Here is a 15,252-nt window from a genome sequence, read left to right as displayed (position 1 = left end):
TGTGTGCACCTCTTTCCTCTGAATTCCTGCACAGCCCCACTTCTCAGCTAATGCACCAGGGAGGACTGTCCTTATGCTACCAATCAGGAACCTGGGGCCACCAGGGCTGAAGTGAGTTCTTTAGGTGCACTGTTGTGGCCCTTCCATCACATCACCAGGTCTAGGTCAGGGCTTGGGAAACAATTTTTTAGGAGGAGGAATGGGGATGGAAGCCTCGGTGACAGGTTATGGCACAGTACTACTGACATCGTGAGCTTCCTGGAATCCTAGGACTGATCCTCACAACCCTGCTGCAGGTGAAACTGCTCTCTTGTCATAAGAGAGGAAACTGAGGCTCAGAGAGGTGAATTATCACCCCCAGGCGCAAGGAGGATGTTAAGACTGAGGGTTCAAACCTTCAAGTTCCGCTTTGCTCTACGTATAAGCAAGTCATCAAGTCATGGGCCAGAAACCCAGAAGTGAAACCTCACCCCTCAATCCTGGAACTGCAGGAACTAGAGGCAGCGCTCTCCTGGGTCCCACTGAGGATACTCGAGAAGTCAAGCAAAGCAGAGCTTAGCTCATGAGGTCCCCCTTCTGGGGTTGTGGGGAAGCAGCTCCAGTCAGATTCAATGTCAGCTAGAATTCCTGAGTGAAGATTCCCAGAGCCTTGATGGACTTGAGATAGAAAGGAAGTACACATGTCTGTGCATGCCCAGGTGTGTGATTTGTGTATGCACAGCTCGTGTTTGTACACACGAACATCTGCGTACATGCACACATGACTGCATGTGGGTGTGTCTTTGCGCCTGTGTGGTGAGTTTAGGGGTCTAGCCTTCAAGTCCCATTCTGGTTAAGACAGTCAGTAGGACACTCCATCGGTCCAGGGTGGTCAGGTACAGGCCTGGAGGAGGACCTGCAAGGCAAGTGCTGGAGGTCACACAAGTCTGGGGCAGGGTGGAGAATCATCTCCATTGATGGACTGGCAGCCACTGCATCATGAGTTCGATCCCGGGCCAGAGAGCTACCCACATGGAGCAGCAGACTTCTCCTCTAGCCTGCTGCCCCCTGCCCACAGCAGTGTATTTTAGTCAACCTGCCTGTTCTGCTCCCCATTCTGTCTCTGATGAATCCTCTCACCCTCAGCAGCTCCAGCCTATTCCAGTTCTTATAGCCATAAATAAATTAAAAAAAAATCTTTATTTAAAAAAAAAAAGAGTAGGAACTTAACCTTGTTCCCAGAGTTCATGTCTGAGCTCCACTTGCTGGCTGGAAAGGTTGCTGCTGTGCCACACACCACCAGCTTGAAACAAACTTCTTGTGCAGCCTCTTTCTGCGCCTCCATTTCCCCACCTGTACAAGGGGTTGGGATTGCTGGCAGGTCAGTGGCTAGAGTCCCATTACTGTCACCTGGCTTCTCACCTCAATTGTGCATTCCCTCAATACATGGATGACAATTTTCTCTTCGGTGGACCCTTCTATAAAGGGGGCTGTTGAGATATGGCCCTGCTATCAAGCTGGCAGGCATGGGCAGGTGGGATGTCCAATTTGCAGGTGGGGAAGCTGAGGCCCAGGGACAGGGGTACACAGGATGAACAAACATCAACCCTAAATCTCTCCACAAGGGTCTTGCAGAAACCCTGCAAGTGTGCATCCCAGTTCATTGAGAAAAATGGAGGGTCCCATGTCTATGGCTCAGGAAGGGTGGGTTGTGGGACACACCAGCCTTGATTCCCTTGTATTGGGCAACAGGTGACCACTGGTGCTGAGGGGGGGAATTCAACAGGAAGGGCAGGTTTAGACTGCTAGCTTCTACAACACATGTTCTTTCTTTCTATCTATCTATCTATCTATCTATCTATCTATCTATCTATCTATCTATCTATCTATCTATCTATCTAATCTATCTATCTATCTATCTATCTAATCTATCTATCTATCTATCTATCTATCTATTTGTTTGTTTATTTATTTATTTATGCATACAAAACTGGGGTGCAGGCCAGAGGTACAGGGGTGGTGAGAGGATTCACCAGAGACAAAGTGGGGAGCAGAACAGGCAGATCAACAAAGTACACTGCTGAGGGGAACAACGGGTGAAACAGGAGAGGTCTGTACTGTCATGCGGGTCAGCTCCAGGCCCAGGGACCGAACTCGCACTGAAGCAGCTGCAGCGTGCTTCAGCGCTGCACTTTAACCTGCTGTGCCACCAGAGAGGGCTCTACAACACATGTTCTGGGGTATTGTTGGGTGGGGGAACCTGGAGTACAGAGAAGAGGTGGGTAGCGGTGGCAGCAGCTGCAGTTCCTGGGGTAATAGCTCCTTACATACAGTTGGGCTAATGTGGTCACCAGCTAGCTGCAGCCAAAATGATGTGAAAGGTTCAGGAATGTGGAAGACAGTGGGGAGGATCCCTTGGGTTTTTTCAAAAGAGATCTCGAATGTAGGAGCCAAAACTTAGCAACAACCCTGTGGCTACAGGGGCAGGTTTGGGAAAGTAACAGTCCATCATAGTCATATGTACATTTTTAAGTGAAAAAGTAGTCACCACAGAATAGAATGTGGTCGTGCTGTTTGCATTAAGGGCTCCAGGTAGAACATGCCTGTTTATACATCTCACAGATCCCAGACCCAGTACCATGGGTGGGGAGGTATTTTCCAAGAACACACATGTAATGTCTTCTGTGTGAATATGCTGCCGCTATTCACTTGGGAGTCTACCATGTGGAGGCTGCAGGACCTCCAGTGTGTGAGGAAGCAAGTTTCTGGTGTGATACTTTATTGACTTCACTTTATTGATAATGAGGACATGAGAAGGGGGAAACTGCTGTTTGTTCTACATATCTAGGTTGTTTCCCTCCTTCCCATCTTTATTTATTTATTTTTAAAGCATACAGAACTGGGGAACAAGTCAGAGGTGCAGGGGTGGTGAGAGGATTCACCAGAGACAGAGTGGGAAGCAGAATAGGCAGACTGACGAAGTACACTGCTGAGGGGAGCAGTGGGCAAGACAGGAGAGGTCTGCCTCGCCATGTGGCTCACCTCCAGGGCGGATCGAACTTGGACTGAAGCAGCTGTGGCCAGCTTTGCAGTGCTGCACTTTAACCCGTTGCACCACCAGGGAGGGCCCTCCCCCATCTTTTGGAAAAAAAAAAAAATGTATTGCTTTAACAGTCATGTAGCATGTATTAAGCACAGGTGACTGTGTACGCACATGCATACACAGCTAAGTGCTGAGAGACTAGGGAGGCAGGGCCGTCCCGGACAAGAGTGGGTAGTCCTGAATGACAAAGAAGAGGAAATTTTTCTTCCAAACGAAATCATCCAACTGCAGAGGGGAACCTAAGGCCTGAGATGGCATTACCTGTAGTCTCCAGGGAGGGAATGGGGGACTTTCTCAGGAAATGAGTGACAGTAGAGACCAGCCTCTTGGAAGATGGAAGCAAATGTATGGGAAGACCATGGTCTTGGGTCCCTGCCACTCCTGTGTGTCCTGGGGACAGAGCGGGGAGGAGAGGTCCCAAGGGGCCCTGGCTCCTTCCTGTCATGCCATGCTAAAGTGGGGGCCCTGTCAGGTCCACGGGTGTCAGGCTGGCTCAGTTACTGTGTCCTGTGCCTCACTCCTCACCGCAGGCCAGGCGAAGGGCTGCTGGTGAAGGGATCACAGCATGTGGGAGCTGCAGGGAGTTAAAGATACCGCATGGACCAGCTCCTTAGTTGGGGGGAACCCTGGTGGGCCTTGTAGTCATGATCCTGGCAATGGGGAAGTCTTAAAGAGCAGTACTCCCACATCCTGACACCCAGCACCTATTTCTCCAATAGGACGTGATCTCACTATGCTTGGTCTTGGTCAAATCTGCTCTCTGAAAAAGCTAGGTATGGTTGGTGACTGGGGTGAATCTGTCAGTGAGGTCCCCAGGCAGGCAGAGAGCAGGTCCCAGAGCATGTTATCTAGCTCCATGATGGCCCTCGTAACACCTACCACATGTCCCAGACTGGTCTGGTTTTCAAAACACATCAATAGGAGATCATGGAAAATTGGGTTTCCACTACATTTATTGCAACTGCTAAGTGATTAACAACATTCACAACTTCTGAGATTAAAAAAAAACCCAAAAACTTTCATTTTGTAACATCACAAATGTCTTCTAAGTTTTACCAAGGACCAAAAATGCTAAAATTCTCTATGTGATTTCCAGTGATGGAAACAAGCCAGAGACAGTAAGCACCCAAAGTGGTGAGTTAGCACTTTCCGGATGCCTGTCGTCCTCACGGAAGAGACCCTGGAACTAGAATGACAGAAAAGACACTGTGACTTTGACAAGGTCTTGCAACCACACACATATTTGCACCAGGCTCCTGCAAAGGGCAGTGCGCTGGGCCCTGGCTGACAGCCAGCTGGAGGACAGAGGCGTGCCTCCTAGTTCCCAGCAGCGCCTTCACCACCTGGTTGTCCAATCCACAGGAAAGGCACCATCTGGTGCTGGAAGGACTCTGCAGGCTCAAGGAGGTGTTCCCTTTGACATCTGCCAAAGGTTCTCACTGTCAGTGCAAAGCAAGTGCCCCCAAGAAGAGGGAAGGCAGGAGGCTGCCGGGAGAAGGTTCATACCCCAAGATTTCCTAAAGTATCTTACTTTTAAAAGTGGAGAAAGTAAACAATGAACATATGAGAACAGAGCAAACATGACAGAGTTATGGTCCAGAGAAAGAGCTAGAACCTGTGCTGAGGGTACTGCTCAAGACTATGGAGGCCCTTCTAAGAATTCCATGGTTCCTGACCCCTGACACCATAAAAGGCTATAGGAAGAATCAGGAGAGGAGAGGAGATAAGCCCCATAGCTAGGGTTCCCCAAAACCGTCGTACCCCTGAACATGAGTCAGGTCCAAGGCAATATAGATGTGCTGACTGCCAAATGGAAGAGACCAGAAGCAAGCAGAGTTCCTAGGCTGCTCCTGAAAAGGTAGATAGCAGAGGCCTGTGCTCAAGGGCTCAGGTCACAGACCAGACAGAAGACAGTGGCATGCCAGTGGCTTTGAGAGTAAGGATTTCTTAACAGCCAGTAAGAGCAGCCGAGACAGTAACCCACTGCTGCATTCCCTATCAGCAGGGTCCCAAGTTTTCCAAATTTTAGCACATATTTAAAACTTCAACACTGCTGCTTTATGAGGATTGAGATTCCAAAAGCCCAAGGATTCCGTATGTTTGCTTCAAGAAGCTAGAAGGGGTGGCAATCATATGCCTTGAAATAGCAAACAGCTGCGGAGCCTACCCCAAGAGGATGCTTTCTGCTCTGCACAAAGGCTCTAATAAAACAAGTCTTTACACTGCCACACGTGCAGCAAATGAAGAGTCCTGAGAAGTTCACACCCCTCCCCCCATTACAGCAGACACTCCATATGTGGGTAAAAGAAATCAAACTGCAGTTTGCTATGTGGATTCCAAGAGACCTGGAAAGTTTCATAGTTTAACAATTACTCCCCTCTGAATCAACTATATCATACTGCTGCTAAAATATGTCTAAGTCTCTTGGGATGTACTTAAGAGACTTCATAAATACCACATTTGTCAACTGAGTATCTCCCTTGCTCAAGGGGCTTCAGTGCTCTTGCCAGCATTTGTGGTCCCAGGGCATAGAGTTAGCTATTACCCATTTCTATCCTGCTCACATCCTAGAGAATAAGACAACAGATCTAACTGTATTGTTTAAAGGCATGTCAGAGACTTTTGGCTAGGAAGACTGCATGGCTGGCTCCTGTGCGCTGAGAGCCCTGGTGTGCTCCTGGGCAGCACTGCCTGTGAAGGGTCACAGCAGATCCAGAGGGATCCACTGCAAAGGGACACGGGTGAGGGGAAAGGCAGAAGCAGATTGGAAATGAGTTCTTTCTCTTAAGAAAAGTCAGAGGACAATCCACACCAGAAACTGCAGACATTTGTTTTTGGTACACACCAAACCGTATGTGGGCACTGGTTCCAGGGCAGATCCGGGCAGAGCTGATGTTTTAAGAGTAATTGCTGCTTCAAGCCTGATCTTTCTCACCAATGGTTTTGATCTATTCAGGGAGAGAATGACTCTGTTCAAAATGGAGTTGGCAATGGCGGGGGGAAGGGCAACTAAAAAGAGAGGTGAAAGATGATGGGTTATATACCCGCAGTCAATTGAAGGAGAAGAATCTGAAGACCCTCAGAAAGGGAGTTAGGAAAGCGTCACCCTCCAGTTCACCCTTACACTTGCAGGATGGAAGGCCACTTGCGTGGACAGCTGCATGTGGTCCAGCCTGAAAGCCTTGCTCCCAGGCCCTGCTGACAGGCACAGAATTATGCTTAGGGAGTATGGGGGCTCACTCCTTCAGCCAAACCTGGACACTGAGAGGAAGGCACATCTGTATCCAAAGTCTCCTTTTATTTCCTACACAGAAGTTTTTGATGTTTTTTGGTGGCATTTGGGGTATAGGGAACACTAATTGTTTGGGAAGAAACATCAGCTCAGGCACATGCCTTCACACAGCTTACACGCATACCTATTTGTTTGCCCGTTTGTGTCTGTACATCTGCATCATCCGCTGACGGAACACATCAAATGTGTCTTCCTTGTGCTCCTGTCCATCGGCACCTAACCCCTCCCCTTCTGAGGCAGTTCCCCTGAGGGGCAAAAGAGAGTGTTAGTGACACCAAGCCCAGAGTCTGGCCACCAGAGGACACACAATGACAACAGAGGGGAGTAAGGGGTACTCACCTGTGTAAGTATGCAGACCTGAGGGTGTGCTCAGAGCCCTACTTACAGCAAAACCCCCCCAGCAGGTACTAAGTTTGGTATTAATGAAATGCCTGCTGGATGTTAATAACTCTTAAACCCCGGCCATGTTCTCCCAGTTTCACTAATTGCTCAGTGTCTCAGAAAAGGGAAAGTGGCTGTTGATGCAACTAACCAGAACTACCACTCTGACAATGTGGCCCAAGCACAAAGCCAATCTGAGTCTACAAGAACTGCATGTGTAAACAATCATTCTCATCTCACCTAACACTATCTTTGTTAAAGAGAAAAAAACTGCCAGTTTGAAGCCATGCTCAATGTATGGGAACCAAGAACTGGGATACAGGTCAAAGGTCTTGGGCCAGAATCCCACAGAAAGCCTTGGCACCCCCCACCCGCCCAGAGCCTGTCGTACACGCTGACGGGCTCCCTGATGCCCTTCCCGCAGGAGCCCAGGCCATGGCCCTCTTTCCAGCCCATCTTCTGCAGCATCTGGAACCCTAGGTTCTTGTCAGTCAGCTTCTGCTGGGCAAAGTCAAAGTCCTTGGGTTTCTGAGGAGAGAGAAGAGGGTGCAAGCAATTGCAGAGAAGCAACTAATACAAAGGTCTGCCCTTGCAGGGCTTGAATGACACCTCAAAGCCTCCTGATCATCTGCACAGGCCCTTCCACTACATAGTCTTCCCTTAGAAAGGAAGTTACAACCAAGTTCATCCATATGTAGAGAAGTGCACCCTCAGGTGTGAAGGAGTTTGTGCATGTGTGTCCGTATATGTACATGCGTGCATACAAATTACTGGTGTGGCTGAAATAAGCCTGAGGGTATCTAGCAAGGCAGACAAGGATTCAGGAAGGTGTCATGCTGTTACCTGGGGAAGAAGAGGGACAAACAGTTGTGCACAGGAAAAGGGCTAGGGAGTGATAGGCAGGAGTTGCCAGCCTTGAGACCCCTTGTCATCAGAGAGACGGGCATGTCATCTCACACCCACTAAGATGACACTGGGGTTGCTGTCATGCCACCCTGTCGCAGAGAAGGTGGGGAAGGTAAAGACTGGTCATGGGTCTCAGATGGCAGGGCTGCATCCCTTTGGGAAAGCAGCGTGGCCTGGACAGGCCCTTCTGGGTACTCAATTTGTCTCTAGCAGTCACCTTGATGTCCTGGGGCTGGAGAAAAGCCATGCTTGGAAGCCAGGGAGCAAGCTGGACACCTCCTCCTGTGTGCAGGTGCCTCTGGAGACCTGACTGTGCAGTACATCAGGGGTTCACACGTTTCCTTCGAATCTCAGGGTATTTCACTACCTGCAGGGCAGTTGTGGCTCTCCCAATTTACACTGAGTAGCCCCTCAGCCAGATCACAGATGGGTATCTGGGTGCTGACTTAAAAGTCAGTACACTAGTTTGCGTCTCAAGTTGTGGGAACCGGAAATCTCCTCTTCCTCATAATGGGCTGAGACTGATTCTCTGCCTCAGCATCTCATTCAGTTTTCTGATCTCTAAGGATCTGAAATCTTCTGTCCTGGGTGAGCTCACTTTTTCCCATAAGTGTCTGCTTGTCGATATGTAGTGCACTCTATTTCCTTCCAATGACATACCCCAGAGGAGGCCTCCCCACTTCAGCCAATGGCAGCACCATCCTAACTCTCATATCTTCTCCCCAGAGCACCCACCATGGTCCTTGAGGGCCTCTCCCTAAGAAGTGATTAGAGCGCTGATGTCATTCATCTGCAGGGACTATGTGAGCTTGGGTCCCCTCACCTTCCATCAACTGCTTCTCTGCACCTAAAGCACCCCTCCCTCCCTCACTTCTGTTATTCTGAGGCCCTGTTCACGGCTGCCTCTGGGAGCAGAGAGGGCCTGGTGCGCAGGGGTTGTGAATGTGGAGGAATACATAAGAGCTGGACCTGCCAGCAAAGCAGGACCCTCTTAACCATAATCAAAGAACTTCTCTATGGCTGAGACAGTACCTCATCCATTTCTTCAAACTTTGCACCTTCTCCCACTCTACCACCTCCACCCTGGTCTCAATCACTTGTTAAATGGACTAATTCCCACCCTCCTGCAGAGCAAAGCCAAAAGTAGTCCCTGGAGAAAAGGATGTTTGTAATGCTTTATAAACTGACCCCAGACTAGGGTATGATACAACATAGTCCGAGGTCACAGTGACCGCTTGAGCCCAGTAAAGTCCTACATCACATCAAGCTCACCTTTTTTTTGGACACAGGTCGACCCCGAGGCCTGTCATAGGCAATACGAACTGGTTCGTGAACTGGAAGACACAAAAGTAAGACATGTATATGCAGATTGCAGTTTTGGTTACTGTCCCGCTGCCTACAGAGTAGCTATAAGCACACCACAAGGCCTCTCAGGAACCTAATGCCCACAGAGGCTCAGCAGAAACTGAACATGTGGGTGCAACCAAGGGTGGTCACTTTGCACTTGGAAAATCCATCTGAATGGTTATAATGAAGGGCCCATGCATGGATCATTTCCCATGATGGGATACACACATTTTGCTGAATAACTGTGCAATCTGTACTTCCTAAGATCCCTGGGACTATTCCATCAATACAAAAAGTCCACACATAACTTTCCAAAAAAAAATTACATGCTGCTCGCTGATTCACATTATTATTTCTGATGACGGGAGATGTGTAGTTTTGTCTTTTCATCCACTCAATGAAAGAACTGAGAGCTTCCTAAATAAAGAACCTCACTATTCCCCATGAAGGGCACCCTCAACAGTATTCTGATCACTGTCAAAGCGCCAGACAAGTGCTGAGGAGTGAAGGGGTTTAACAGTTAGCAATTTCCACAAACACAAACCCTGGGTAGAAACTACACCAACAGTTGGGAATGAACCTGAGTCTTAGTGTATAATACACAGGTGACAAGAGAGGGGCGCTGTTCACAATGCCTCACATGCAAGTTTCACAGCATCAGTCTTGTGCTAAAGAGAGCCAAGATCTGGCTGTGCGGAGACACCTGGGTGGATAGGGGCACAGGAACCATCCAGGCCCCTGGCAGTCTATCACAAAAGGTTGTACACAGTGTAATCCCACTAACAGTGAAAGAAGAGTAAAAAAGGCCAAAGAATGGTCAGTGGTAGCCAGTGTGCGTGAGAAGGGGACAGAGGGACAAAGGCACTTTCTAAGGATGGCTCCAGTCTACTGCAATGGTGGGGCCACACCTGCACATAACTCCACCAACCGTTCAATGGAAAATGTGCAGTTTTACTGCTGTACCCCAACTGTTGGCCCCTCTCCCAAATGAGCAGGGGATGGCCTTCTATGGTCAGAGCAAGCACAGCAGGGGGCACTCAACCTAGACCAGTCTCATGTTGTTGTCCTCCTGCCGCTTCATCACTATAGAAGTAGGATATCATTCCTCTAGATCTTCAGGGAGCTCAGAGTCAGGCACCCACAAGGTCATAGGCAGAAAGCGGCTGAGACAATCTGTCCTGTCCCTTTAGGCTACCGTTCTCCACTGGATGTTGAGCAACAGTGCAAACACCAACAGTATGGGGGTACAAAAGCTACAGACTAACCCAACCACATATTCCTGGCCATGATTTGAATGGAATGGAGGTTCACATGCTCAACCACCACGATGGTTTTAGGCTAAAGCCAAGCACATAGAATGCCATATTGCACCGGCTTTAAGTCGACTGGGAAATGGGCCCTTCCTGGTGGCACAGAGGGTTGGTGCACTCATGCAAAGCTAAGCCAAGCTATGGCTTCTTCAGTGTGAGTGCAATCCCTGGTCTGGATGTGATCCGCATGGCGCAGAAGACCTATACTCCTCACTGCTCACCCACTGCTCCCCTCAGCAGTGTACTTGTCGATCTGCCTCTTCTGCTCCCCACTCTGTTTCTGGTGAATCCTTTCACCACCCCTGCACCTCTGGCCTATTTCTGTATGCATAAATAAATAAAATCTTAAAAAAACATAAGACTGGGAAGTAACGTCCAGGCTGGTGTTAGGATAGACAGGAGTGACAAATTAGCCAGCTATTTTGTGTAGCAGCCAAGCGTTGCTAAATTCTTCACAACAGGGCCTCCCTAGTGGTGCTGGGGATTAAAATGCAGTACTATGAAGCTATCTGTAGCCACTGCAGCACTGAGTTTAATCCCCATCCAGGAAGCTGATCCACAAGGTGCAGCAGACCTCTCCTGTCTTGCCTGCTGCTCCCTTCAGCACTGAATTCCAGTAGACCTACCTGTTCTGCTCCCCACTCTGTCTCTGGTGAACCCTCTCACCCCCAACACCTCTGGCCTGCACCCCAACTCTTGTATGCACAGATAAATAAATCTTTAAAAAAAAAAATTCTTCACAACAGTCCAGCGCTCTACTCTCAACTGCCACCCAGCACCTTGACCCTGTGGAGTCTGTGTAGGGGTCCAGCATCCCACGAAACACGTACCTTTTGGTTCCTGGATGAGACACAGCCTTTTGGGGGCTGGAATCATGCCAACCTTCAGTGACTTGCTGCTGACCCTCTTCCTGGGGAAGCAGGACCCCGAGGCAGTCTGTGATAGGGCAAGTGCACCTGCTGGACCATCCTCAGTCATCTCACTAGGGAAGCCATCAGCAGGGGGACTACCCTCAGGCTTGGGAGCACCTCCCAGTCTGGATGTCCCTACAGGAGTAGGGGCTTCTTCACCCCCCTCCTCATCTTCATCCTCCTCCTCGTCCTCCTCCTCCTCATCTTCTTCAGGCATCAACTCTGGGCTCTCCAGCTCAGCCTCTTGATGGGGCGGCTCATCTTCAGATTCTCCTTCCTCTTCCCCAGGGTCCAGGGCACTTTCCTGACATTCGGTGTCCTCGCCAGGGTGGAGGTTCAACGAAGATGATGTAAAGCAAATTGATGGGCACAGCTCAAATACTTTCTTGCGATAGAATTTGAAAGCTGAGCTGTTTTGGTCATGCAGGAACCTGGAGCAAATGAAAGACACCAATGAACTTGAGTGTCCTCTGAAGATCCTCATTTGCTGAAACTGTCAGACAGGTCCACAAAGTTGGGATGGGACAGAGGGGACAATAACAGGCTAGTGGGATATTTCTTTATAAGTCAGAGTTTGAGGAGTATTAGTAACTTTACACAGGACCCTAAGTGTTTTGGGGAAGGGAGGTATGGAACAAGCAAGGATGCCCAGAGAAGTGCTGGCAGTCACAGGTCTGGATTGGATGGCACCACACTGCTGGGCACCAGTCACACTGCTGCCTGCTCACGGGGGCTCGGCCTCACTCATGTACCAGGGAAGGTATGCCACCATAGTACTTCCTGCTCCATGTCTAGCAAAGATACTGTGAGCAGGTAGTGTCAATGAGAGGTCCCACTGCGACCTAGACCAATAGCCATGTCTGGGGGCATGCTTGGCTGCTGTGAGAAACCAAAACATGCTCAAAACACCAGACCTACTTGGAACAAAAGAAGATAGCCCTTGTTTCTGGACAGGACAACTCAACCTGGCCAATGTGTCTTTCTCCCCCTAATTTACATATAATTTTCAAAACCCCAATAAAAGCATCATTTTTTTTTTCTGGATCTAAATAGTATGATTCTAAAATATATAGAAAAAATAAACATACAAATATATCTGGGAAAACTGTGCACAAGCTTAATGAAAGGCTCTAGCACCCCCAGAGAGTATAGATGTGAAAACCTCGGCATTTAAAGCAGTGTGGTAACAGTACATTTTTCACCTGGACACAGATCAGGAGAAAGACTAGAAACATTTTCTGATAGCACCACTATGAAAACAGAACCTTTTCAGTTATCAGGACAACTGGGAAGCTTTAGAAAATATTTAAATTGGATCCAGCCTGTGCCTTCCACTCCCAAATAATCCCTGATTGGGCATCTAAATATAAAAACCAAGTCACAGAAGTTTTAGAAGAAAACATATTAAATGTCTTTATAACCTAATGTGGGGCAATTCTATGATTTTGTATACAGATGTCCCTCCAAAGGGAAAACTGAGGAATATGACTACATAAAGCTCTTGTATTGTAGACCATACCATATAGCAAAATAATACATAAGTGACAAATGAAGAAGGAAATAGATCATAGCTACAGCACAGAAAAGAGCTCTTAGAAATCAAGGAAGAGGGGCCTCCCTGGTGGCACTAGGGGGTTAAAGCACAGCACTAGTAAGCTGCCCACAGCCACTGCAGCATGGGTTTGATCCCCAGCCAGGGAGCTGATCCACATGAAGCAGCAGACCTCTCCTCTCTCGCCCATTGCTCCCCTCAGCAATGTATTTCAGTAGATCTGCCAATTCTGCTCCTCACTCTGTCTCTACTGAACCTTTTTAGTCCCCACAGCGCTGGCCTGTACCCCAGTTCTTATATGCATAGATAAATAAATCTAAAAAAAAAAGAAAAAAATCAAGGAAGAAAAAGCCCAATAGTGAAAAGGGCAAAGATAAGAACTTTTATCCTCCAGAAATAAATGTCAGAATGAAACAAGTGACAGGTTAGAAGGAAAATCTTCACATTTCACATTGATGAAGAACTTATACTAAGAATATAGAATGAGCTCTCAAACTTCATTAATTAGCAAACAATGTAATCAACAAATGGCCAAAGATCCAAACATATCACTAAGAAACACAAAAAGCACATATATACACAGAGAAATAACATGGGATCCACAGACCACTACTGCTTTTCTGCTGCTGACATGGAAAACATCATTTTTTTTTTTTTATTGGTAAGGGTGGGGAGGAAAAAGGACTCTCACCCAGGACAGTCACTACGAAAGGCAGATTGGCACATTCTTCAAAAGTTAAATGTGAACTCAGTCTCCCCTTTTTATATTTAACCAAGAGACATGAAAGCAGCTACCACGGAAGGCCTTGCATGTGGACACTCATAGCAGGTTTCTCTCAACTTAACCAAATTGGAAATATCTCTAAAGGCATCAAGAGGTACAGAGCTCAGTAAACAGTAAATGAATCACTACACAGTGCAGGGACACTCAGCAGTACAGAGGCATGAACTATGGCTACATGTACAACAGGAACAAATCCCAACAGGTATGATAAGGAGTTAGGCACAGAAGAGAACAAACTGCATCTACATAATTTTCTAGAAAGCATAAAACTCCACAGAGAGCGGATTAGTACTGCCCAAGGAGAGGACAAGGCACAAAGACATGTGTCACAGATGCCCTTACCATCGTGATGACGGCTGCATGGGTGCAAAAAGCCTAACACTTATCAATGTGCGGTATGTGGTGTGGCAACTGTAATTCAACAAAACCTTTTAGATAGGGCATATGAAATGAACAGTTTACAGAAAGAGATATACAGGACACCTAAATTTATGCAAAAAAAAAAAAATCAGAAATGTTCTGACGCTTTCCCTTGGCCTGAAGGGAAAGGGCTGGGCAGCACTGCCGAACCTGGGGGGAGTACCCATGAGAAGCCAACTAAACGATCCAACGCAATCCCTCACACTGTCCTTAGACCCAACAATACCCCTCCCGACAACACCTGAAGATTTTCTTCCCAAACAGAAAGCCTACAATGGCCAACGCAGCTTAAGTGGAGGATTCTGCAGCGATCAGGAGAACCAGGCACAGGTGGCAGCAGCAGAGGGCGCCTCCACATCTGATAGGCAGCTCTATGCAAGTTATTTGTGATGTAGGAGATGGGAATATACACACAATAGAAATGAATCTAGTTTCTGGGGGATGGGTGAGGGAGATTAGTTTCTGGGGGATGGGTGAGGCTACCTTCTGTAATTTTTACTTTAGAACCATGCAAATGCTGTACTTAAGTGAGATTTTTAAAAGATGGAGAAAAAAGTCCTGAGTATTCACAAAAATAAACTGGTAATTCAAGCACACACATAAAGTGAATGAACTAAAGAACCACTGAGCACTGAGGTACTGATTTCCTGAAGAAAAAGTAACCTGACTCATTGTGGCCTTAACTAAACAGGCATAAAAGTCAATGTCTCAGGAACACTGGGTGGGTAGGAAATGGGAACACAATGAAATCTGCTGACTGTAGGAGCAGGGTTCTAACTGCAGTGGTGGAGGGGACAGTGCATTCCGGAAAAGGCTGTCACAAAGGCTGAGGGATAACCCAAACCATGACTGCGCCAAGGGCCTAGATGATGTTTTCCTGCACACCATAGTTTTCACAGAGGAATAAAGAAATGCTCCCATTCTACTGCCAAGGCAAAGACAGGAGGTAATCGGCAGCCAAACTTGGAGACCAGCAGGTCTGTTAAAGCTGAGTGCTGGTCCAGAGCCTGCACGGAGCTATGTCCACACTGCACAGAGCCCTGTCCACTCCAAGTGGGAGCCAGAGGGATTACAACTCAGTACTACTAATACTGACTGCAGACAGCCTTTCCCCAAAGGAGAATGCACCCCAGAGGCAGAGTTAGCTCCAATGCTAGCTTTGCTATTTGCAGGGGCACAGTGTTGAATGGCCCCCCATTTGAGGAAGGGTGCCAGCCCATCCCTAAGGAAGTGGACTAGTGCTCCCACACCTGGACTAGGGTGATCA

General features: G+C 48.0%; 1 protein-coding gene across 1 annotated transcript in view; it reads right to left on the bottom strand.

Annotated features, from left to right (window-relative positions):
• Nucleotides 1–4,274: 4,274 nt before the first annotated feature.
• The window catches only part of SUGP2 (SURP and G patch domain containing 2), a 25,102-nt gene continuing 14,124 nt past the window's right edge, over nucleotides 4,275–15,252 (bottom strand). Inside the window, exons 6-10 of the mRNA XM_004688168.2 lie at nucleotides 11,149–11,660; nucleotides 8,934–8,995; nucleotides 7,147–7,283; nucleotides 6,499–6,619; nucleotides 4,275–6,030 (exon numbers count right to left, since the gene is read on the bottom strand). Of these exons, the coding sequence (XP_004688225.2) occupies nucleotides 6,499–6,619; nucleotides 7,147–7,283; nucleotides 8,934–8,995; nucleotides 11,149–11,660 (832 nt within the window). The 3' untranslated portion in view covers nucleotides 4,275–6,030. The remainder of the gene's footprint in view (nucleotides 6,031–6,498; nucleotides 6,620–7,146; nucleotides 7,284–8,933; nucleotides 8,996–11,148; nucleotides 11,661–15,252) is intronic.

Source organism: Condylura cristata, unplaced genomic scaffold, assembly GCF_000260355.1.
Source record: "Condylura cristata isolate star-nosed mole 26May11 unplaced genomic scaffold, ConCri1.0 scaffold00024, whole genome shotgun sequence".
Taxonomy (NCBI): Eukaryota; Metazoa; Chordata; class Mammalia; order Eulipotyphla; family Talpidae; genus Condylura; species Condylura cristata.
The sequence above is the reverse complement of the archived record's forward strand: the minus strand, read 5'-3'. Positions and strand labels throughout refer to the sequence as shown.